At 32.1% G+C, this 26774-nt stretch overlaps 1 protein-coding gene across 1 annotated transcript; it reads left to right on the top strand.

Annotated features, from left to right (window-relative positions):
• Positions 1–24165: 24165 nt before the first annotated feature.
• Positions 24166–26183, top strand: LOC111392444 (patellin-4-like). The gene is made up of 4 exons (XM_023017793.1): positions 24166–25143; positions 25243–25367; positions 25461–25605; positions 25686–26183. The coding sequence occupies exons 1-4, from the start codon at positions 24199–24201 to the stop codon at positions 25938–25940; spliced, it is 1470 nt and encodes a 489-aa protein (XP_022873561.1). The 5' UTR covers positions 24166–24198; the 3' UTR covers positions 25941–26183.
• The last annotated feature ends 591 nt before the right edge of the window (positions 26184–26774 follow it).

Genomic DNA, 26774 nt, shown 5'->3' with positions numbered 1-26774 from the left:
CTTATTTACACCCTTCGTAAGCACAAAATGAGGATGAACATCTCATTTTTATTAACCACATATTCATTCTCTTCATATAGCATTCCAAAATATTTTGAACAATCAATATTACAACAGTCATGAATATTTTCTACCAAAAATGCAGTCATTCTCAAGTCATTTTCCCTAATTTATTGAATGAAATAATTTTGTACAAGTTTTTTTTTTCATGTTACTTTACTTTTTCTTGAACATTTGAAGAAGAAAGAGGCGGGAAAGATTACACAGTGAAGAAAATGTTGGATGGACAATCTTACCCCTGCATTTTAAAAAGAAAAGATCAATTTTATTTGATTTAACGGAACATTTTAACGGGAAATTGACAGAACGACGTTCTGCGCAAAAAATGATAAAGGTAGGGTCTCTCTCCGCCAAAAAATGAAAGGTATGAACATTATCCACAAAAACCTCCAAAGGTAGGGACGTTTTGTGCTAATTAACTTTTAACCAAGCATAATGTTGGAATTTAAAAAAAAAAAAAAAAAGGTAAAAAAGATATCACTAAGAATTGATCGAACATGATTAATTTATTGGAAATAAAAAAAAAAAAAAAAAAAGGTAAAAAAGATATCACTAAGAATTGATCGAACGTGATTAATTTATTAATTGCATGCTGTTGCTAATGATGGCAACGGGGCGAGTTCGGGGCGGGCGGGGGCTAAAACTTCCCCCCGCCCCGCCTTAGACGGGGCGAGGTGAGGGCGGGACAACTTTTTGTCCCGTTTAATTTTTATTTTTTTTTATTTTTTTACATTTTGAAAGTTTCGAATTATATTATTATTAGAGAATAAAATACAAATTTAAAATAAGTTTTTAACGGATAAATTGTCTAGAAATAAAATTATTTTTAATTATATTTATTTTTTCTTCACGGGTGGAGTTTGGGGCGGGAAGGTTTTTTTACCCCATTCGAGACGGGGCGATACGGGGCGAGGCAAATTGCCATCACCAGCTGCTACCATCATATTCTTTTTTATTTTCATTTGTTTTTTTCTGCTGGCGTGTGCTTCTCTTTTTTCTCAACAACGCTACATGCACTGAATCCGATTTGACAGAATATGTATAGATCACACGCAGCTCATATTTTTCTTCTGTACACGCAAATTTTGTATAAGCAGAATATTTGCTTTTTTCTTTGCCCCAGCCGCCAAATGTTTCTATCAGTCTGTGTGTGTCTTTTCTTCTGTATATAAGTTTATTCCCAGCCGCCACTTGAATTGTTAATTGGATTTATATATATATATAGCCCATTTGGTATCCATTTTTTTCAAAAATATATTTTTTTCTCTATTTTTTCAATAACACATTTTTTATTAAAATAATATTACACGTAAATTAAAAATTTATTCTTATCTTTCAACCACACACTTTCCATCAAATTACTATTCTAAAATATATTTTTACATGAAAATGGCTCTCAAACACCCTCATATATATCCCTAATAGGGTTACACAGGATCGGATACTACACCCGAAGTAGCAACTTCCCAAGTCATTCCTCTTTCAAAGAGTCTTCCATAATAAATAACTCTATTTAATGAATGGGGAGTCTGCTTGAAAATCGACCGCCCCGCACCCACCTCGCACCCACCCCAAGTATATGCTTATGTGTGTGTGTGTGTGTGTGTGAGAGAGAGAGAGAGGTTTCCAATTTCAATTAGACTTTCCTGTCATCAGCTCTCTTGAATTTTAGTTTAATTAGAATTTGATTCCGATTCAATTACCATTTTCAAAGGCCCATATAATGTGATGCTTGTCTTCAAGGCCTCATTCTCCATAATTAATGCAATTTAGTCCCTTGAATCTACTTAATTGTGTTCCTAATGTCCTCCTTTAGTTCAATTCAAGCCTTTCAATTTCTAACACATGGAATTAGTCCCTCGAACTTTCATTTAATGACCAATTTATCCTTCTTCTCTTTCCAATCACTTCAAACGAGTCAATATAAGAAAGAAAATTAACCTAACTTAATTAAAAATTAAAAATTTGACAACATAAAAGTTTAGTAATATGGCCTAAATAAGTGCAAAAACTGCACTTATCAATACTCTTTCAATCTTTGAGATTTTAGTTTGTACAAGTAAAAGGAGGTAAGTCCACTTTTTGGTTCTTAGATTAGTTCACATGCCGAACAAAGATACTTTTTCAATCCCTTCACCCTTGGATACTCTTTCAATCCAAGGGCTTTATATTGTTTGCAGATGGGTATATCCTTTCAATTCTCGAGAGTTGGATTGTGCATGGCAGAGAAAGGTACATAACTCCATTTTGGATTCTTAGCTTAGCCTTCCTACCAGGGTTATGTATAATTCTTCAATAAGTTAAGAGGTGCCCACATGTTAAATTTACTTCCTTATCGTGTTTCAAATATAGGTCTTGTTCGATAGTGATTTTGAAAATTGATTTTTTGATCATTAGAGAGAAAAATGGGTTCTACCTATGAGAGAAGAAGTAAAAAATAACGATTGGAATAGTAAAATAACGATCAAAAAATTGATTTTTTGAGGAGAAAAATAAATACCAAACGTGCACATAATAAGCAATAATCCTCAGAGATGCATATAATGATCTTTAACTCCTTCATTGTGTCTTCAAGGGTTGTGTTTGGTGTACGTAAAAAATGTACATAGGGGTGTCCGTAGTGTACATTTTTTATGTACACCAAGACTTATCCGGTCTTCAAATAGAGTATGTGGATCCATCTTCTTGGGATGCGAGACCATTTCAATCATGAACTAGGACCAGCTCTTGGCCTTGGCATCCACAATAATCTTATGCTACAGATTGGAAGTCTTCCAGACGTCTCTAATAGCTAAGGACTTACAGATAGCTCATGTCCTTGATTTCAAGCTTCAATGGACTTGCAGTTTACCAATGATCGTAGCATACTCATTCGAGCACTATTTTCCTAAATAAGATCATCCAACCAGCATATATCCTATTCCTCGAGAAAGAGAAGGTCAAGCAGAGGGGCAAAGAATCTGTCGCTCAATGATGGTCAGAGCCACGGAGCCTGGATACGGTTTCTCGGTCTGTGATCGATGGTTATCCTAAAAGATTTGATTTTCGCCATGTTTTCCATTAGAATGGAGGCTATAATTAGACTTTTTCCTTACACGAATAAATTGTCATCTTTCACTATCAAATAACCATATAACGATTTTTTTTATAATATCGAATATTAATCTCACTCAGTGGTGTATCAAAAGACCACTTAGCCCACAAATATTGTCAAATTTCGTGTCTAAGATTTAAGTAATCCATATAAAGGTCACAGGGAATTTTATTATCCACGGATCAATCTATGAAATTAAACTCTACATATGGTCTCGCTTGATACACTAAGAGTGCATTGGTCTTATTAGTAGTAGCGGCAACAGTAGTAGTAGTAGTAGTAGTAGTAGTAGTAGTAGTAATAATAATAATAATAATAAGTGATTATGACAAATTACTCGCTCTCCATAGTGAAATATCAAAAACAAGGTGCCAACCCTTAGGGTCCGTTTGATTACAAAGATGGAATTTGGGTGGAAAGAAAACGATTTGAAGGAAATTGAATTGTCTAGAATTTGTTTTAGTAGGAATTCATTTGGTTTTGTTTTTCATGAAAATTGTCACTTTAAGGGATATCTTCTTCTACAATTGTTCTTAAAATTTGTTCCCATTGCCACCAAAAATAAATAAATAAATAATCTCTATTTTGGTATTTATTTAGCTTTATTTTACATGAAAATTGTCAATTTAAAAGATATCCTCTTTTATAATTGTTCCTAAAATTTGTTCTCATTGCCAAAAATAAAAAAAGGTGAAAAATCAATTCTCACCATTTTGGTGAAAATTGATTTTCCACCAAATCATAGAAAATGCAAGTGTGTGGAGAAAGGTTGGAAAACGAATTCCATGAAAAACTTTTGCTATTAAACACACAAAATTGGAAAATTGTGACAATCAAACATGGCCTTAGTTCATCGACCATGAACTCATAATTTCAGATGAAAACAAACTTCCATATCACTTCATCACAATGATCAAAATAAATAATAAGAGAGAAGCTAGAGGTACTTCACAGTCCCTGTCAAGCAAGAAAGAAGCGGGGGGCGGGCCCCACATTTTTTTCAAAATAAATGTGGGGCCCGCCTCCAAACATTGAGGGCCCCTGTGAAACTGAAAAGAATGTGAGGCCCGCCCCAAACATTGAGGGCCCCTATGAAACCTGCACCTGTACGTGCAGTTTTTTTGAAATAATAATGTGCAACATATATTTAAACTTCATTTTTTTTGCTCCATTTTCAAATTGCATTTTGTTTCCAACCAAATTATCGAACAAAATAATGTTGTGCATAAATCCAAAATTTTTCTTATTTTTTAACCACATATTCTCCCAAAAAATAATAATAAATAAAAAAAATCACTTTTTCAAGATATATTTTCCCCCAAATCTCATTTTAATGGAGACCACACAAGGGCTTAATGATTGGTGTGTTTATACACTTATTTGGGTTTCTAAACTTAAAATATATCTATCGTAGGTGAATCCCCAACTTGATTACGTTTTATGGATGATTGAGGAATGTGGATGATTTAAAAGATGTAGCACTAATAATGATATTAGGAAGGGACTCGAACTGAATGATGGAGAAAAATTCAAGGACCAAAATAGAGAGAACAATATTGGAACACCTTGCAGTCGCAAGGCAGTTGCAGAACCTATAGGCGAAACAGTTGAACTTTACGACCGCAATGATTTCTACCATATAATCGCATAGGCAAATTACAATCAGAAGATTCTGTTTCCTCATTCATTTCAACCTCTTCTTGAAAGGCAAGGGCATGATTTTTTACCTAATTCTTAGACTATAAATATATCTCTTCATCCACTATTCAGGCAGAGAAGCATAGGATGCTTGATACATAAAAGATATATATTTTAAAAAGATATTAAATGTGTGTTTGAGTCACATTGTTTTTAAAAGAATGTATTTTGAAATAATAGTTTGATGGAAAATGTGCGGTTAAAAAATAAAAATAAAAGTTTCGAATTTGCGTATAGTATTATTTTATTAAAGAATATATGGTTGAAATGATATCAAATTACTGTTTAAATACGTATTTTTTTCAAATAATGTGGCTCAAACATGGCCTAAGAGTAGAAAATCTATATTTCTTTGTAAATCTTTGGAGAAACTTGAATTATAGACACCAATTCTACCATATTTTATACAACTTTTCTTGAAGATGTTGAAGAAGAAGATAATTCAAGAACCATCGAAGGAGTTCAAGATTCAAAAGAATTTTCTATCTTTCTTGTGAACTTTTAATTTTCAAGTGATTTTGTGACAATTTTAATTTTGTTTTTTGTATTTTTATGATGATTGAGTAGTTTTATAGATGCTTAAAAAAACATTGAACCCTATGTTATAGGTGAATCCCCAACTTGATTACGTTTTATGGATGATTGAGGAATGTGGATGATTTAAAAGATGTAGCACTAATAATGATATTTGGAAGGGACTCGAACTGAATGAAAGAGAAAAATTCAAGGACCAAAATAGAGAGAACAATATGGGAACACCTTGCAGTCGCAAGGCAGTTGCAGAACCTATAGGCGAAACAGTTAAACTTTTCGACCGCAATGATTTCTACCATATGATCACATAGGCAACTTACAATCAGAAGATTTTGTTTCCTCATTCACTTCAACCTCTTCTTGAAAGGCAATCAGGGCATGATTTTTTACCTAATTCTTAGACTATAAATATATCTCTTCATCCACTATTCAGGCAGAGAAGCATAGGATGCTTGATACATAAAAGATATATATTTTAAAAAGATATTAAATGTGTGTTAGAGTCACATTATTTTTAAAGAATGTATTTTGAAATAATAGTTTGATGGAAAATGTGCGGTTAAAAAATAAAAAAAAAGTTTTGTATTTGCGTATAGTATTATTTTATTGAAGAATATATGGTTGAAATGATTCAAAACACTGTTTAATTACGTATTTTTTTCAAATAATGTGGCTCAGACATGGCCTAAGAGTAGAAAAACTATATTTCTTTGTAAATCTTTGGAGAAACTTGAATTATAGACACCAATTCTACCATATTTTATACAACTTTTCTTGAAGATGATGAAGAAGAAGATAATTCAAGAACCATCGAAGGAGTTCAAGATTCAAAAGTGTTTTCTATCTTTCTTGTGAACCTTTAATTTTCAAGTGATGTTGTGACAATTTTAATTTTGTTTTTTGTATTTTTATGATGATTGAGTAGTTTTATAGATGCTTAAAAAAACATTGAACCCTATGTTATGAAGTTTTGATATTAATTTTAGAATTTTGACACTTTAATATTCGTTTGATTTGAATGATTGTTAGAAACTTAAATCTTTTAAATTAAATGGCTAATAATTGATTAGATGTATGATTTCTATTGACATTCAGGAGAATGTATAGGAACCTACTACAAGTAGTAATCATTATATAGTCCTATGGGATAAGTTTTATGCTCTACACGATCCAATCGAATATTCTTGTGATTTAATACATCTTCATATGTTAGCGTTTGGGATACAGATATTATTGGGTCACATATGAACATGACGAACATGATTTTCATATCAAAATAAATGTTGTCAATTAATGAAATTGATATGAAAATGGTCTAGGGGATTTGAGGTCCTAGTGTTTTATCAATTAATGGAGTTTCCATAATGCTTCCTTACTACTAGTGATGGCAACTTACTCCGTCCCACCTTACCCTGCCCCGAATGGGGCAAAAAAACCCACCCCGTGAATTTTTTTTATTTTTTATTTTTTTGGTTGATTAAAAGGTTAGGGTTCAACTTGGTTTAAATAGAAGAATGTGGCCTATTTTCTAGTATCATATATTGTATAAGTTTTATCAAACTTGACTAATTTATATATACCATTATGCTACTTTGTCAAATCGATATTATATTAATAAAAACAAATATAAAAAGATTAACATGTTCAATTGAGCAAATTTGAAAATCTATTTATTGTAATAAATTAAAGTGTGTGGGGTTACAACTTTTGTGACAATAACAAAGGAAAAAACACAAAAAATCTTGTTCATCATAATAATCAATATTGTGTACCAATAGCGACAATTATATTTAAGATTTGTAGTACTTATTTTGGATATTAACTACTACATAGATTAGTTTAGATAATCAGATTAGTTAGTCCAGACTTTTAGCAATTATAGTTGGCAAATTAGATAGTTATTTCTAGTAGGGTTGATACTTGGATTCACATTCACTTTATCATTTGTTTATGATACCGTACTTTTGTGAGATATAAAAGTCAACAAGTTTTTGCATCGTGAATGACGTTGAGGAGGAAATCATGTACTCGAGAGTTTTATGGGGACTACTAGGCACGCGATCAATGTTGTGTATATTTTGTATTGAAAGTGTACCATATCGTTATCAAGTAATAAAGTATATTTAAGAGACCGTATTGTTGTTCCCGCAAGAACTACTATTTAATTGTTGGCTCAACAACTCCTAACTACAATTCAATTGAGGACAACTAAATCAGTTTCTTTTTGTTTTGTGATTTTTTATTTTATATATACTAAAACAATTAAAATATACGTACGTGGATAGTTTGTATGATGGTTTAAGTATAAAGATTTACAATTTCACCATAGTTATCCTCTTAATCTCAATCACTAATTTTGATTACAATGAATTACACGTATCCAGACGAATTCTCTTAAATTAATTGATTTGCGCCTCTTCAATTCAAATCAATCCTAATCTAATTAATTCAATTCATCATATTTCTATGTCAATTTGAATAAGCCTTAATCAATAGAATTCAATCACTAACGAATTCAATTATTGATCATGACAAGTATAACAATTTATCTCTATCTTTTTATCGAAATTGTAGATTTTTAACATATGTTATAAATAAATAACTCACCTCTCGGCCAAATTAATGAATTATTGACCAATTAATCCAAAACATTAAGAATATGAGTCAAAACAATTCACAAGCATCAACTGAAAATTAAACTTTATATTTAAAATTAAGGTTCAAACTAGATTATAATCCTTCATTCGTTTGTTCTAACTAACTAATTAATTAATTAATTGCATATCATGGGGAAAGAAAAAGATATAAGAAAGAATTAATGTACATCACCGAATTTTAAGAAAAAAGGGGAAAAGATGACGATTTTGCACCTAAAATCCATCTTCCTATTGTTAAAATAAATAAATAAATAAATACTTGAAAGGTTAACTTTTTTATTGATTTCTTGATGTTTCCTACTTTTGGGCTCTCTTTTCTTTTAGTTAAACCTCAATTTTGTATCTCAAGAGTCTCACCTTCGTTATCGTTTCTCCCTCAATAATGGTATTTATAGGGATTAATTAAGGTCTTAATTCAAGCCAAAAAGTGAAATGAATCAATGGTTGATCATAATTAGGTGTATTTAAAAATTGCAATTTTACCCCGGGACTTTAGCTGTGCAATCACACAAGTATGGAGATCCGATCGCACAATTTTAAAGTTTTTGGCGCTGTTTTAAAATATCCCTTAATTGCGATTGCACCCTCAGTCAGCCTGTGTGATCGAACAGGTCCTAAATTTTAACTCTATTTGATCTGGTCCCTAAATCTCAGTCTTCTATTTTTTTTTTTTTTTTTTTTTGGTTGATTAAAAGGTTAGGATTCAACTTGCTGCAAATAGAAGAATGTGGCCTATTTTCTAGTATCATAAATTGTATAAGTTTTATCAAACTTGACTAATTTATATATACCATTATGCTACTTTTTAAAATTGATATTATATTGATAAAAACAAATATAAAAAGATTAACAGGTTCAATTGAACAAATTTGAAAATCTATATATTGTAATAAATTAAAGTGTGTGGTGTTATAACTTTTATGACAATAACAAAGGAAAAAACACAAAAAATCTTGTTCATCATAATAATCAATATTGTGTACCAATAGCAACCATTATATTTAAGATTTGTAGTGCTTATTTTGGATATTAACTACTACATAGATTAGTTTAGATAATCAGATTAGTTAGTCCAGACTTTTAACAATTATAGTTGGCAAATTAGATAGTTATTTCTAGTAGGGTTGATACTTGGATTCACATTCACTTTATCATTTGTTTATGATACCGTACTTTTGTGAAATATAAAAGTCAACAAGTTTTTGCATCGTGAATGACGTCGAGGAGGAAATCGTGTACTCGAGAGTTTTATGGGGATTACTAGGCACTTGATCAGTGTTGTGTATATTTTGTATTAAAAGTGTACCATATCGTTATCAAGTAATAAAGTATATTTAAGAGACCGTATTATTGTTCCCGCAAGAACTACTATTTAATTGTTGGCTCAACAACTCCTAACTACAATTCAATTGAGGACAACTAAATAAATTTCTTTTTGTTTTGTGATTTTTTATTTTATATATACTAAAACAATTAAAATATACGTACGTGGATATTTTGTATGATGGTTTAAGTATAAAGATTTACAATTTCACCATAGTTATCCTCTTAATCTCAATCACTAATTTTGATGACAATGAATTACACGTATCCAGTCGAATTCTCTTAAATTAATTGATTTACGTCTCTCCAGTTCAAATCAATCCTAACCTAATTAATTCAATTCATCATATTTCTATGTCAATTTGAATAAGCCTTAATCAATAGCATTCAATCACTAACAAATTCAATTATTGATCGTGACAACTATAACAATGTTTCTCTATCTTTTTATCCAAACTATAGATTTTTAACATATGTTATAAATAAATAAATTACTCACCTCTTGGCCAAATTAATGAATTAGTGACCAATTAATCCAAAACATTAAGAATATGAGTCAAAACAATTCACAAGCATCAACTGAAAATTAAACTTTATATTTAAAATTAAGGTTCAAACTAGATTATAATCGTTCATTCGTTTGTTGTAACTAACTAATTAATTAATTGCATATCATGGGGAAAGAAAAAAAATATAAGAATTAATGTACATCACCAAATTTTAAGAAATGAGGGAAAAAGATGAAGATCTTGCACCTAAAATCCATCTTCCCATTGTTAAAAAAATAAATAAATAAATAAATAAATAAATACATGAAAGGTTAACTTTTTTATTGATTTCTTGATGTTTCCTACTTTTGGATTTCTTGATTTTTCCTACTTTTGGGCTCTCTTTTCTTTTAGTTAAACCTCAATTTTGTATCTCAAGATTCTCACCTTCGTTTCTCCCTCAGTAATGGTATTTATAGGGATTAATTAAGGTCTTAATTCAAGCCAAAAAGTGAGGAATCGATGGTTGATCATAATTAGGTGTATCGAAAAATTGCAATTTTACCCCCGGACTTTAGCTGTGCAATCACACAAGTATAGAGGTCCGATCGCACAATTTGAAAGTTTTTGGCGCTGTTTTAAATTATCCCTTAATTGCGATTGCACCCTCAATCAGCCTGTGTGATCGAACAGGTCCTAAATTTTAACTCTATTTGATCTGGTCCCTAAATCTCAGTCTTCTATTTTTTTTTTCCATCAATACTCGAATATTGCATGGAAGGTAACTTTACTTTATTATTCACAATCTAATCATCCACATTCTAAGATCATTAATTATTGATCGAATGCAGGTTTTGAAAATTTGTAATTTAGTCCCCAAACGTTTCAATTGTTGAATTAACTCTGAAAACTTATAAATTTCCTCCAATTGCTCCATTACTATTTCCAATTGATTTATTGCAACTCGAAAAATCTTCAATTGTTTTAATTCAACTTCAATTAATCTCCAATTAGTCTTCTTTCACACAAATTGCATCCAAGTTGAAGTTTCTTCCTGCAATCAATATAATTTACACAAATTAAGTAGATAAACTGCGAAATTTATATATAATTAAATAAAAATAGAAACCTAGATAACACTTATCAATTGAAAAATAAAAAATAATGATAATTCCACTAATCATCAACAGGAAATGGAGACAACCCATGAAGACTACCTTAAGCAATTGCCCAAGACTTTGGATAGAAAATCAGCTATTTAGCTCAAAGAAAAAACAACTGAAGAAAAACAGCATGAAAAAAATTATTATAACGAGCCAAATGAAGCAATGACATTCAAGGAAGTTGGACTTATCATGGAAGCCTCTGGCTTCATTCACTACAAGAAAGGGAGACAATAGAGACGAAATTTTAGCGACTAACATCTTCCGTTGCTACTACCAATGAATTAGCAACTGATTATTATTTTATCATTTTTAAAAATTATATATTAAATTATCGACGAAATTACCAATCGATGTCTTCCGTTGGTTAAATTTTGTTGCTAATCTATTGGTAACAAATAAAATATTAATTAATTAATTTTCCAACGAATAATGATTCTGATGGAAACTATATAAAATAATAAAATAATTACCAACGGAAAAATTTTGTTTGTAAATTTTTTAAATATAAATATAAATAGCTACCAATGTAAAAAAAATCTGTTGGAAAAAAAAATTTAACATTCATTAAACATTTTCCTACCAAAAAATCCGTAGATAATTTTGTAATCAATTTAAAAATTTTAGCTAAATTACTAGAAAAATGCTATGGGTACAGAGAAGTTATACAGAACTCGTACAAGATTTCAAAAACAAGCCTACATGGAAATGCCTTAGTGGAGCTTTACGTGGAACCAACTAAAAAAAGGAAATGAATTGGAATTGAATTGAAAAAGGGCAAAGAATCGGGAAAATCAATTCATTCCAAAATTTCCCCAAAATCATAATCGCCCCCAAGTGACTCCCTCAACAATCTGGCCCCAAAATCTAATTTATCGACCTGGCTCCCTCCGACAACAACAATTCGGCCCCAAAATCCATTTTACCCACGTGACTCCCTTTGAAAACAATCTGAGTAGCATTCAACAAGAAATCCAGCTACTTCACCAAAGCCCGACTTTATCCATCTCCGAATCAACAAAGAATCGAGGAAATCTATACACCTATCCAAATGATAGAGAAAGATAATCTCTTTCTTGGTTATAATGTATACTTGATGTATACCTGTATTTTTGCAAATGTGAATACGTAGAATGGTTGTAGAAATGAGAAAGCTATTTCGATTACCTAAACTACATGCGATATTGCAAACGTTTATATGGTTGTAGTAATGTTTTTCAATATCTTAGGGTGTGATGTTTTGTTCTCTATGAAGTGGATTTTTTTCATGCTTATCTCACTTGAAGGGCAGTTGTTAATCGAAAGTTGAAATGACATTTATAGTATAGTAGAGAATATAAAGTTTAATTTTACTTTGTTATGAACTGAATTGTTCTATTTATTAGTTATTGTTGTGTACTACCTTTTTTGTTGCAAAATTATCATAGGAATAGAGCTTATGGAAGATGAGACTCATGCTTTGTTCGTGAAGTGCGATAAAGAGAATGTTACAGATGATGTGAACGTAGTCGAAAATGAAAAATTACGAGGAGATGCTCCGACTGTACCCAAGGTGGGTATGATGTTTAATGGTTTAAAAGAGATGTTGGATTTCTGCAAAAGATATACATATAGCATCAGTTTTCCAGTTAGGAAAAGAAATTAGAAGAAGGGGGACGACGAAGTTCTATAGTATGTGACATTGACATGTGGCCGTAAAGGCCAAAGAAGTTATGCTACAAGTGGTTCGTTGAAGCAGCAACCAACAAGGTTGACAGATTGTAAAATAAGGATATCTGCATCTTTGGATAATCTTGGAAAATTAACAAAGTATACCTTGACCACAATCATAAAACAAGTCATTAAAAGTCTAGATTATTTCGATGCAATCGAGAAATTGAATACAATTGTAAAATGAAAACTTGAGGTGAATGATATGGCAAGAAATTCATTGCACAAAAGTTACAACTTTGCAGTGGAGAAAGTGGGTGGATATGAAAATATGACATGTGTGGAGAAGGATTATCGGAACTATATAGAACAAGTGAGATGGTTACATCTTTGAGAAGGAAATGCTACTACAATATAATCCTATTTTTCAAAGATGCAAGCACGGTGTTCGGGATTTTACTTTAGTATAGACATAAACGAAAAGTCATGACTTAAGAACGTCTTTTGGGTAGATAATAGATGTAGGCAACTGTACAAAGAGTTTGGCGATGTTGTCACATTTGATACTATGTATCTCACTAATAAGTACAACATGCCTTTTGCACCTTTTGTTGGCATGAATTATCACGGACAGTCAATACTACTTGGATGTGGGTTGTTGTCGAACGAGGACATAGATACTTTTGTATAGTTGTTCAGGACATGGTTTGAGTGCATGAATGGTCAAGCCCCTCAGAGCATAATTACTGATCAAGACAGGGCTATGAAAATGCAATTGGTGGTGTTTGTTGCACATTTTTGAAAAAATTGTTGGAGAAGTTTGGATATCACGTTAAGAAGGGTTCGATATTCTCAACAACATCAAAATGAAAATGTGCTCTAAAGAAACTTAGGAGGAAAAGCCCATTAGAGTTGAAATCGAACAAAGTAAAGGTATTTTTTCTCTATTATCCTACTTGTTCGAAACGGCATTTTTGAACCGATTCTCACTTAATTCAACTAACATACAGGCAACCTCAAATGCAAGCAAAAGAAAAAGACCAAAAGCAAGGGCTACTAATATGAAAGTTGTTGCATCAGTGCTCAACGACCACAATGTTCAACGTTCACACCATTCTCATATTCACAACTACTCGTAGTAGTATTTAATTACTAAATTCATATTCTAATATTAGTTCATTTCATACTATTTGGGTTCTACTCTTGTATATTAAAGTGAGGAAAATGGTTGCTTTTATTTCGTTACCAAAGCCAACGGCATTTTGTAGTTTAGAGACCTATTTTTGCAACTACTGTATGGCACCAGTGCAACCATAAACTGGATCCTTTATACATCTAAGACATGATTTGTTTGCTAAACAATTATAGAGTTGATATAACACCAAACAAAATGAAATACTCTGTGCACATCTCCATGTCTAGACATGGCTACAAAAATACATTACATAAAATCCAAATTGCATACTATTAAACGACGTAGTAGGAATCCAAAGTTAAATAACAAATAGTGATCCTAATTTAAATTACAACTTCATTGTCACTTACAACTACAGATCAGTCATTCCCATTTCCTTTTGCAACTTCATTCCGAGCTCGCTTTTCCTTTCCTTATTGTGACTGTAATCTCCACATCTTGTCATAACTTAGCCAACACATAGTTTCAAACATACCAGATGCCTCTTGAAGTAATTCGCTGATTGAATTATTATTGGATGTAATTGTTGCAATGGAACTTGATTCACCGCTTGTTTCACCCTCTTTGACCCACTTCCAATATACACAATTCGCACTACAACAATTGAAATTTTTTCCCTTGTTGTTAGTCTCCTTCGTTACCACAAAACACTTGACAAACCATGTTTAAACCATAGGCACGGGCGCTTATTTGGATAATCCTTAAACAAGTAATCATTATATCTACAACCATGACATGCACCACGATTATTTGCTGCCATTGTAAATTGCATATCAAGCACATACAAATAATTTCAGCATGAAATGACTATTTCAAATAACTACTTAACGAATTGGATAATCAAATGTTCAGTCAAATAAGAATGCTCATCTAGTTCACTTTCAATTTTAGCACACAAAATATGGCAATTCAAACATCTACAACTTCCTGTCTTTCATCACCCCATGCAATAAATTTGTAACATTCCAAACAATATCAAACTTGTGTATGCAATTAGTTTCACAATGCACAAAATCTCGAAACATACTCAAAAGGTTTGGTCGAATACATCCATAAATACCCACAGATTTTTTCGAATCAGGCAAATATACCTATGCTCAACAATAGCGACACACAACCAAATCTGGTGCTTACCGAAAAAGGGGTTGGTCTCGATTGGGTTTGATTTGGTTTGGAATGACAATGGGGAAAAAAGGGGAAATGACGAAAGAGATCCTTTCTCTTTCAATTGTGAAAGTTTTTCATTTTTTCAATTAGGTAAGCTTGATAAGCTGTCCCAAAATCTTTAGGAACACCTCTTTTTTACTATATTCTTGAGAAACATAGACCCATGCACGATTGTAGAATTCATATTCAATTTTAGGATCGCGAAATATAATTTTAGCCAGTGTCGTTTTACCGAGGCCAGGCATACCAATGATTGAGATAACTTCTAGTTCCTCCAATCCTTCATTCAGAAGTTTGATCAATTTTTCTGCCTCATCTTGAAAGCCCACCACGTTTTCTTCCTCTACAATGGGAACCTATGTCATGGTGAATGGTTATATCACAAACTTGGGATCCGATAAAAGTGAAATAGAGATTAGAATGCATTGAAGATGGTAATAAAATGGTGAATTGTACACTTTCCACAAGATGGGATAGTATTTATGTCCATATCCATATAATAACTCGTATTGATGTCAGATTCCTAAATGAGAATACACGTAACTTTGAGAGCTTGTCTAAATTTAAAAGTTACTTTCCTACAAAAAAATAAACCTAGTTAAAAATGTAATTTTTAAATAAGTTTTGACTCATTTTTAAGCATAACCAAACATGCTCATGTTAAACCCATGAAATTAATTCCAACTTTCATACTGATTAGTAAGAAAAAGATCAAGAATCCAACAAATGGATCAATTTTCTTACTACTGAATAATAATAAAAAGAACTAGTCCAAAGTTGATTGCCTTAAAGACAGTGTGTGAACTATACAATAAAATATCTAAGTTAAAAAGTTAATAATCTATAATTTACCTTCCTCTCTATATTAATTGTTTTTTTTTTTTTTTTGGGGGGGGGGGGGGGGGGGAAAAAAATTAAAAAAAAAAAAAAAAGGAGTGACCGAAATAATATGATGGTAATTTTCTCGTCGAATAATTAATATCTATTTTACTCTATTAAGACTTTTAATAGAAATTTAGAAATGGCAACAATTTTCAGTTTATTTATTTAATCAAACATGAGATAGTAGCAAAATTACACAATTTCACACATTAATCACATTCATGAGGGCAAACCAATCAGATTAAACCCTAGAAATTCATCGTTTATAATTCAACCTTTATGAGCCCCTATGATTTTTCTTACAATCATGTAGGATTTGAAATACGATTTTTTTTAAAAAAATGTCATATATTCAAAAAGTAACAAACCCAAAAAAGTAACAGACACTAAAAAAAGTAACACAAATTCAAAAAAAATGACAAAAAATAATTAAAAAAGTGACGAAATTCAAAAAAAAAAAAAAAGTGATAAAAATTCAAAAAGAAAATGATACTCCTTAAATCTTATCACGTATGCGTGCGAGATTGAATTCATGCCTCGAAAACTTGAAAGTCAAAATGTGCTCAAGTTCTATCAAATAAAGCGATAAAAATGTCAAAAACAATTGTGTACGAGAAATTCGAATTTTTAAAGTAATTTGCAAGAGAAATTAGAAATATTAGAGAAATTAACTTAAAGAACTAGCATAATTAGAAATATAGCCCATGTTTGTTTTCAATTCTAGGAAAAATAGAATTCATTTTTTGCCCTTTTTTCAGCATGTGGGGTCCGGTGTAAGAGAAGAAGTCAACAATGGTGGCTAACAGTCCAGCAACGATTGGAAAATGCATTATAATTGGGCTAAAAAATTGGACACAAATGGGAGAATAGTTATAATCGTACTGTTAAGTAATCCACAATATTAAATTAGCAAAGGGCATAAACCAAGATCAAATTGACCTCAGCAAAAACAGAGAATAAAATCAAAACAAAAAGAGAGAAATGACTTCAATCTTAGCTCAAAGGGCAAAACAAATCCTGTAGTCTCAATGTTGTATGACAAATCTTGCCAAGGCAAACTAACTGTTTACGATAGTTATGATAAGAAAAGGATAAAGAATGCTAAATACGAATTCTCTATTTCTCAGTGTAACCGAACTATTAATTCAATAGAAAGAAACACCATTTCAATATTACAAAGAAAACTTCCAAACAAGGAACAGGTCACAAGTTTTTACCGGGAAATACATGATTGAAATGAAAAAGTTAATAAGCAATGACCAACCAAAGTAGATTTGGCAAAATACACATTTTTTTGTACCCTACTAGAAACAAGAAACAAAACTAAGCAATCAAAAGTTGAGGACATAAAAAATTATATATATATATATACACACCAGTGCTTAACTTATATTAAGCACCAATGACATAGTACACCATTTAATTGATATAAGTTAATAGTAGGTCCATGAATTTAATAATTTACCAATTAATTATCGTGACATGTTATTGATGCTTAACATAAGTTAAGCATAGGTGCTCATTAGATCCTTGCCCATTATCAATCATGCCAATGTTTAAACTTCTTCTTTGAATGGGTTAATCGGCTTCTTCTCGGCATGGGTTTCTCTTTCTATCTCTTTGATCAGTTTGGGGCTTTGGATAGTTTTGGGGTTTGGTTGACGTATTAATTATGGTCTTGAAAGATTTTACTTTGTTTTAGTGTATTAATCTAAGTGGTAATTACACAAAACCCTATCATTAAAATCATGAATTCTGAAATCAGATGGGAACTTTAATCTTTCTAAAACCAGATATTAGCATATTTAAATATTAATATTAAATATACATTTTTTCATCCCAAACCCTACCATTTTCTCTCTCGTATCACCCTCTCCCCAGTCCCCAGCATTTTCTCTCTCTCTCTCTCTCTCTCATCGTCTTCTCTCCCCAACCCCAACCATTCATGGCGCCATCACCACTCACGGCATCCCCAGCCAAAAGAAGCGTGAATCGTCGACTAGATAATGCAGACTGCCGGCCGTGAGGATCTTGCGACGTATTCGAGCTTCACTAAGGCGCCAATCGGTGGTTTTTTTTTTAAAGTTTTTGGTAAATGGTTGTTGGACGGTGGGTCTGGCTGTGATTGACTGTTGTGCTGTGTGTTGTGGTTGTGCAGTGTCGTGGGCTTGTGATGTGGTGGTATTGTGTGTGTGCCGTGGGCGGTGGTTGTGCGTGGTTGCCTTGTTGACTGTTGTGTAAGGTTCAGTGGTTGGCTCTTTTGGTACAGGAGGTAGTGGTGGTGATGGTGGCGGCGTTTGGGGTTGGTGGTGATGATGCTTACTATAGTTGCAAACCGGAAACAATTTTGTATTGTTTGTAGTGGTGGATTGCGGTGGTTGTGGCGGTGGTTGTGGTTGTCGTGGCGGTTTGGTTGATTTTGTAATAAATAATTGAACTCGTGACCTGAAAATTGTGATTGTAACTCACAATTTGGAAGTCACAGTTGATCGTGGTGGTTTGGGGGGGGTCATGGCGGTGGTCACGACGATTTGGTTGATTTGTGACTCATAATTGGATACGTGACCTAAGAATTGTGACTGTGAATTGTAAGTGTTGGTGGTGGTCACAAATTATTTGGTTAACTGTGATTATTAAATTGGTTAATCTGTAACCAATAAATAATATTTGACCAATGAAAAAGATAAATTGTGAACGAAAAATAATGTGTGACCTAAAAAATTGTTAATCATTGATAATTTGTGACTGTATAATAAGCTGTGACTTGTAATTTTTGTGATTTGTGACCAATAAATAAATCGTGGCTTATAAATTTTTCGATTTGTGACTAATGAACAAATTGTGACCTATAAAATTTTTGAATTGTGATCGTAAAATAATTTGTGACATAAAATTTTTTATTTGTGACCAAAAAATAATAAATGATGAATTAAATCGTTAATTTGTGACCAAATTATATAAATCTATGACTTAAATATATTAAATTACTAAAATAATTAATTAATTAATTAAATTATAAATAATTTTTAATAAAAATCTGATTTTTGAAATTTGAAACTTATTTTCTTATTTTTGAAATGTGCCATAATTAATTTCTTAGTTATGCGATTTTCCCTTAATCTAATTGATTGCGTTTTTATAGGAGGCCTAATTTCCTCAGGGGAAAAAAAGGTTAAAACCCAATTGGCAATCTTAATTCTTAAAGCACCCTAGCCCACTTCCCACATTCTACTCAAATACCCAAATCAAAACAAAACATTCCCAATCTACCTCTACTATGCGTATCTATCTTCCTTAATTTCTACTTTCGTCACGTCTTTTTCCATCTCTAGGCACGGCTTTCTAGCTCTCCTCAGATTGGACATGGTATTCTCAAAAGTAAGATTTTTCTTCTTCAATAAATTAACAATATCCAGAAGTCTATCATTTGGATAATTCAAAACATGGGAGAGATGATTATTTTGTGTCCAACTCACAATTATCAATACATGTATCATTTAATTTTTGGTTTGGTAAGATCATCAAGCTGATATAAAATTATCGATGAAGTGGCAACCGGCAAATTTATGTGGTAAGATGAAATTCGATGGCATCCTTGCATATCAAATTTCTTTGATTTCCGTGAAAGAAATATTTTTTTTCCTTGACATTTGTCTGCCTTCTTTCTATGTATACGTAGTAGATTTATGTAAGCAATAGATCTAAAATCTATCTATCAAGTTTTCTATTTTATCAAATTTTACGATAATTCCTGTCCATCATAGGTAGGAGATCATTTTTGTGCAAGTTAAACAAAATAGATCTCACCTTCAAATCAAAACTTGATATCATTTTACTTGCAGTCATGCTAGTAAATAAAAAATATATATAAAATTATGGTGTAACAAATTAAATTTGCGGTTACAATATAGCCACCCTAATAAGAATTCATAACTCACGTAACGTTGAACCTCTTTGAAATTGCCACGATATCCAATTTATCAATTCACTATGGGAAAAATTTACGAATATTCTTAAAATGTTTACAGATCCCATACTTATACTTCTTTATTCTTTTTTATTTTAATTATTTTACAATAAATTTGTAACATAATTTGTTACCTTTTTGTGAAATTGTGTTTCACACAATGTGTTTTATTTTGTAAAATTGTGTTATAATCATTTAACCACCCATATTTTCTTCGTCTCCATCACCACCATACTTATAAGAGTAATGTTATTTACAATCGTTCACTTAGTAATCGTCCTCTGTGACATAAATATGACGGTTAGTGATTTGATACATTAATATGGTAGTTTTTTTATTGCCTTATGCAATAAATCACTAACCGTCATGTGTATATCACGTAGGACAACTGCAGTAGTGAACGACTGCAAATAGCATATTATTCTACTTATAAACACATTGTGTAACAAATATTTTATTGTCCATTTCCACTATCATCGCAACCTTCACCATTACCCGGACTTGTAACGTTTAGAATTACACCATTGTCACCGACTTTGCAATTTGTAACATTTTGTTTCACTACCATCTTCATTCTCATCCCTTGTAACATTTATTGTTACACCACCATTGTGCGCTGTAAACATGACTGCCATTGCCATAGACCAATTCAAAAATCAAAATACATATGCATGCACTGGCACACACACTAAAGAAATTTAATTTCAGATTTTGGCAGTCTGACTGAGGTGGTAGCGGTGGGGTTGTGGAGTAGCAGTTGGATGGCTTCTCGTTGGAGGTTTACAAAAAAAAAAAAGCAGAGGTGCCGACGGTGGTAGAGTAGCAATTGGACAAAGGTTAATTATCAGCGGTGGAATAGCATCAGCCACATATTCTCCTAGGTCTGAACATATTAACTGAATCAAAATTAGATGTTCCGATCCGGTTCCCAAAAAATAAATTAAGGAACCGAAATTGAGAATCGAAAATCAACTGGATCCGAATCGATTTTGAGTTCATGAAACAAAACCGTGCATACTCGAATGGAACCAATATTTTATATATATTTTTTATTTTTTTACAAAGGCTAGATAAAAAAAAAATTACAAATCATAAAAACTCTAATTGTGTAGTAATTTGTTTGAAACTATATACTCTAACCCTAAGAAATCATGAATACTCTTACTTTTTTGCCTCTCACCTCAAATCAAATTGTTGCATTTCAAAGGTTAGTATAAGGGTGTGTTTGAACCCCATTATTTGACATTATAATGAGTTGAATAGTGTTTTTTTTTTAAATGCGTGGTTGAAATTTTTTTGATTTACTTGTAATATTATTTTATTGAAAATTGTGTGGTTAAAAGTAGGAGAGAAAAAAATTTAATTTAATGTAATGAGAAATAATGGGGCTCAAACGGGGGCTTAATCTTTACGATTTGGACTCTCTTTGAATCAAAAAGTTCAAGCAAGAGTTGTAGTGTGGGTTGATAAATCAAAGAGTTCATTCTTTACTATCCGAGTTTTTCGTTTTTTTGCTTATTTACAACTTAAGGTATTTTTCAATTTTTTATAACATTCACCAATTGGACTCAATATATTTTTAGCTTAGGTTCTAGTGTACATTTTTAGTTATCTTGCATTCGTTGTTCTCTTTTGAAATATAATTTTTCTTTTTACTTAAATAGAGCGAGTTCAATATGTGGAGTGTATTTTCTTGATACTATATATTTATGCATGCAGTTAATATTTGTTTGTAAGTTCATTTCAAAAGTAGAAGACTTTTAAGTATTATCCATAATTAAATTATAGGCTTTGTTATGTCTCATTTATAGATCAAATAAGATTTATTAAGAAAAAAAATCATTAATTTTCAAACTATAGTTTAATTATTGATGTTTTATTTTTCTCCTCTTTTCGTGATTTTTAGTCTTCACTATTTTGAGTCATATAGCTGAATTTCTTAACTTCTTGAAAATTTATCAACTAGATTTTCTCCCTTGAAAAAATATTATCAAGTAATATTGTGTTAAGCATAGGTATCGAGAAGGTCTAGTATGAAACTTTTTATTTAACGTATATACCCAAAAAAAAAAAATGTATGGGTAGAATTGAGCTCAAATGCTTAGTGAAGGTTTAGATTTGGATTTGGTTCCACTAATTTCGAGGACATGAATCATTTCATTTATGAAATACGTGAAACATAATGAGTTATTTTCGTTATTTAAATACTCGAACTGACCCATCAATGCGCAAACCTATATTCTCCTAGAAATCACTATACAAAATCTATTTTCCTTGAAAAATAGAGCTCATATATAGGCTTTTTTTTTCTTTTTTTTTTTTAGGTACGGAATACAATGTACCAAAAAATAAAAAATAAATGGTTGCATGGAGTCTCTAAAAATAATGAGACACCAAGCAGCAAAGGCCCAAGAAACCAACAGCCCAAAAAAGAATCTGCCCATAATAATCTGAACTAAAAGGAAAAAAAGAAAAAATTAACAACAAATTGCCAACTAATTCACAGCTAAAAAATATTTATTAGAAATAATAAAGTACAGTTGGAATCCAAATCAAATATGACAACTGATGCCATTCAGGTGGCATTATATATTAATATTGTGAAGAATAATCATAACAACACTATTTTAATTGTCTAATGAATAAAATATATCTCAACTTAATTTGACAATTTAAACATAGGTTCCATTTACCCTTAGATTTAATACTAAGCACCAATAATATTAAAAAAATATTATTTAATTGTGATGGATTTCAAGAAATATATTAGAAGAAAGAAAATACATATTTATTTGAAAAAATAAAAACCCCCAACTATATCATTCAAGAGGCACATTAATCCTCAACCTTTAAATGAGCATGTTAGAAGTCAACATTTCGTTATGATTGTATAGTCAATCTTTAACAATTGAAGCGATTCAAATATTTACTAAGTTGTGGTTTTTAAAGGAATATATCGTGCTTCAAAAGATCTAAGGCTCGATCATTAGGTTGTATTTTTAATGAAAGTTTCGATACTAACCTACTATCTTTTTCAAGATTAAGAACTAAGTAACTAAAACAATAAGTTGTTCAATTTCCCTAAACACGAGTAGAAAACTAATGACAAAATGAAAGTTATAGTTTATTGGAAAAATTTAGGATTAGACTTTTAAACATTTCAGATAGCGTGATTTTTGGTCTTTAACTTTTAAATATGAGGTTTTGGGTATCCAATCTGCATAATTCTACTAATATAAAATATCTTATTCAAAATCTATCGTGTTTATCCACTTGACTACATCTATCCTTGCGCCCACATAGGTTTAAGTCTCTATCAATGATTAGATCATTTTTGAATTCTCCTATTACTAGAAGTTTTTCCTATACCTAGTTACAAGTTGTGTTTCCGAATCTTTAGAGGAAACAAAGCTTTAAGTAGTAGTTTCACGTTAAAGCTTCAAACGAAGAGGTTGGGCCGTGAAGAAAATCATAAATAAGGACATTAAACGCGCAGGTGACTTTCACATAACTTAAAACTTGAAATTAAATATGTGATGATTTTGTCATCCAGCTTTAAGCCATGTGAAAGCCTCCCACGATTCTGATTCTAATGTCAACATGGACGATTTCAATCACATCGGTACCAAATTTACATATTTTAATAGGTTAGAGACTCAAAATCACACTAATTAAAAGTTGAGGAGTGTAGTAGTAATTTTCCCTAGTTTCTAATTATAAGTAATATATAATTATGCCCATGTTTGATCCTCATTACGTGGAAAAATTAATGGGGGAATAGTATTTTTTTGAAAAATGAGTGGTTGAAAAAAAAAATGAGAAGTTTTTGACTTACGTGTAATATTATTTTATGGAAGATTGTGTGGTTGAAAATAGGAGAGAGAAAAATGAAATGTAATAGAATTTAATGTAATGAGGCTTAAACAGAGGCTATGTTTCAATATATTTAATTTGACTAAGTCAAGGAAACAAATTAAAAGTTGAGGAGTGTAGTAGTAATTTTCCCTAGTTTCTAATTATAAATAATATATAATTATGTTTCAATATATTTAATTTGACTAAGTCAAGGAAACAAATTAAAAGTTGAGGAGTGTAGTAGTAATTTTCCCTAGTTTCTAATTATAAATAATATATAATTATGTTTCAATATATTTAATTTGACTAAGTCAAGGAAACAAACATGTGTGACAGGCAGCACATTTAATGATTAATCACAGGCCAAAATCAAATTATTTGACAGGTTATTAAATTTTTTTTTTTTTTTTTTGTATGTTAATTGGTGTTTTTTTGCTCTTTGGATTTTACAGATAGCTAGATACAATGACTGTTGAGGTTAAAGCTGAGGCCGAGGCGGTGCCGGTGGTGGAAGAGGTTCTGAAGGAGGCAAAAGAGGCGGTGGTAGAAGAAGTGAAGGATGAAAAGGAGCATAACTGTGAAGCCAAGGTGGTGCATAAGAGCGCTTCCTATAGAGAAGAGAGTAATTTTCCCTCTGATCTGAAAGAGAATGAAAGGAAGGCCTTGAATGAGCTTAAAGCAAAACTTGAAGAAGCCATTCTTGGGAACACTCTCTTCAAGAAAGAAGAAAAAAATGAGGTTCCCCAAAAACCCATCTGCCACGACGAAGCAAAAGAAGAGAAAGAAAAGGAACAGGCTGAAGAAGAATGTGAAAATGGAGCAGAAAAGAAGGAAGAAGAATGTGAAAAGAAAAGAGAAGAGAGCCCTAATGAATGTGTAGATGTTGAAGTTGAAAAGGAAATTTCTATCTGGGGAGTACCGCTTTTGCCCAGTAAAGGGGATGAAGGTACTAATATAGTTCTCTTGAAATTCTTGAGGGCTAGGGATTTCAAAGTCAATGATGCCTACCAGATGCTCGAGAAAACGCTCAAATGGAGGAAAGATTTCAAGATTGATTCTATCTTCGACGAAGAATTCGGTCCTGAACTTAACTCGGTCGCATATATGAGTGGCGCTGATCGTGAAGGGCACCCCTTGTGTTACAACATTTTTGGGGTTTTGAACAATGAGGAGATCTATCAGAAAACACTTGGAGACGAGGAGAAGCGCGAGCAGTTCCTGCGATGGAGGGTACAGCTTATGGAGAAAGGCATTCAGAAACTAGAATTTAAGCCTGGTTGTGTCAATTCATTAGTTCAAATCAATGACCTAAAGAACTCGCCCGGAGCCTCAAAGAAGGAAGTTCGCACTGCTGTAAACAAAGCCATTGCGCTTCTCCAGGACAACTACCCTGAATTTGTTGCTAAGAATGTAAGTGTTTATTTTATTTTATTTTTAATTTTCTTTTTTTTTTTTTTTTTTTTTTTTTTTTTTTTTTTTTTTGGGTGCTAATGTGATTGCCTGTTGCAGATATTCATCAATGTTCCATTCTGGTATTTCGCGTTCCATTCTCTGCTGTCTCCTTTCTTAACTCAAAGAACTAAGAGCAAATTAGTCTTTGCCCGTCCATCCAAGGTCACGGAGACTTTGCTCAAGTAAATCCATCTTGTCGTCGTATGTTTTGTGCCTCAATTTTTTGTGCTTGGGATTATGAAAACTAATTCAAACCAAATCCAAATCTGAGACAGGTACATACCAATTCAAGAAATTCCAATTCAGTATGGCGGACTCAAGAGGGAGAACGACTACGAGTTCTCTGCTAGCGATGGTCAAGCTTCAGAAGTTGTGATCAAGGCTGGAGCAACTGCAGTAATTGAAATACCTGCACCAGAGGTACTAAATTGATAATGAAAAATTATCCATTAAAATAGAAAAATGCTGATTCTGAAAATTGCTTTATTCACCAATGACAGGCTGGAAGCACATTCATCTGGGATCTCCATGTTCTGGGTTGGGAGGTGAACTATGCAGAGGAGTTTGTGCCTACTGATGAGAATTCTTACACAATGATTATTCAGAAAGAAAAGAAGATGGGGTTGGACGAGGCACCAGTCCATAAGACATTCAAGAACCACGAATCAGGGAAAATTGTTCTTACAACGAAGAACTGTTCTGGAAAGAAAAAGAAAATGTTCTATCGCCACAAGATCAAGAAATCCTCCTGCTGAGTGGTGAATTCTATATATGGCTTCTTGGTCTGTGACACAATTGGATTCGTTATTGTTTGTTATTCTTTCTTGTAATCAATATTCTTTTAGCATATCCCCTTTTATTCTTTTAGCAAATCCCCTTTTATTCTTTGTATTCATTTTCTTCAACTTGCACAATTTCGAGTTTTGGTAAAAGTACAAGGATGAAAATGTTTGAAGATGATTTCTTCTTTGAGTGAAGAGTTCAGTATTGTCCATGGATCATTTTTTTCTTGGTCTTAATACATAAATTTGATTGAGTAGCATTGTATTAAGGACTAATTATTTTCAATTTTTCCTTTAAAAATTTAAAGCATGCCACAAGTATTATATTCACTAAAGGAAAACAACAGTAGCATTTATAGCCAAGGAGGGATTTTAAAATCAACATGCTTTGTAATCATGAGCTCTAATCCTTTCTCAACTATAGTCCACACCCAGTCTCCACCAGGGGCAGACCCAATGAAGGTCTGCACTGGATTTTGGGCCGTCCCCAAGGGAGGAGTGAGGACCTCGGCTTCCCAATTCCCGCTTCCGTTTTGGAAGCTCCGAAGATCTTGAAATTAGTGTTTTCCGAGCTCAGTCCAATATATCTTTCTCTACCAACAATCAATCCAACTGACTTCGATCCACAACCAATATCAGTGCAGACCCAATGAAGGTCTGCACTGGATTTTGGGCCGTCCCCAAGGGAGGAGTGAGGACCTCGGCTTCCCAATTCCCGCTTCCGTTTTGGAAGCTCCGAAGATCTTGAAATTAGTGTTTTCCGAGCTCAGTCCAATATATCTTTCTCTGCCAATAACCAATCCAACT

The sequence above is a fragment of the Olea europaea genome, unplaced genomic scaffold, assembly GCF_002742605.1.
Source record: "Olea europaea var. sylvestris unplaced genomic scaffold, O_europaea_v1 scaffold93, whole genome shotgun sequence".
In the NCBI taxonomy this organism is placed as follows: Eukaryota; Viridiplantae; Streptophyta; class Magnoliopsida; order Lamiales; family Oleaceae; genus Olea; species Olea europaea.
The sequence above is the reverse complement of the archived record's forward strand: the minus strand, read 5'-3'. Positions and strand labels throughout refer to the sequence as shown.

Excerpts from the sequence above, each read along its gene's own strand:
- LOC111392444 (XM_023017793.1), top strand. The coding sequence starts at position 24,199 with ATGACTGTTGAGGTTAAAGCTGAGGCCGAGGCGGTGCCGGTGGTGGAA. Across the intron at positions 25,144-25,242 it reads CTGAATTTGTTGCTAAGAAT|ATATTCATCAATGTTCCATT; the intron begins GTAAGTGTTTAT and ends TGCCTGTTGCAG. Across the intron at positions 25,368-25,460 it reads GTCACGGAGACTTTGCTCAA|GTACATACCAATTCAAGAAA; the intron begins GTAAATCCATCT and ends AATCTGAGACAG.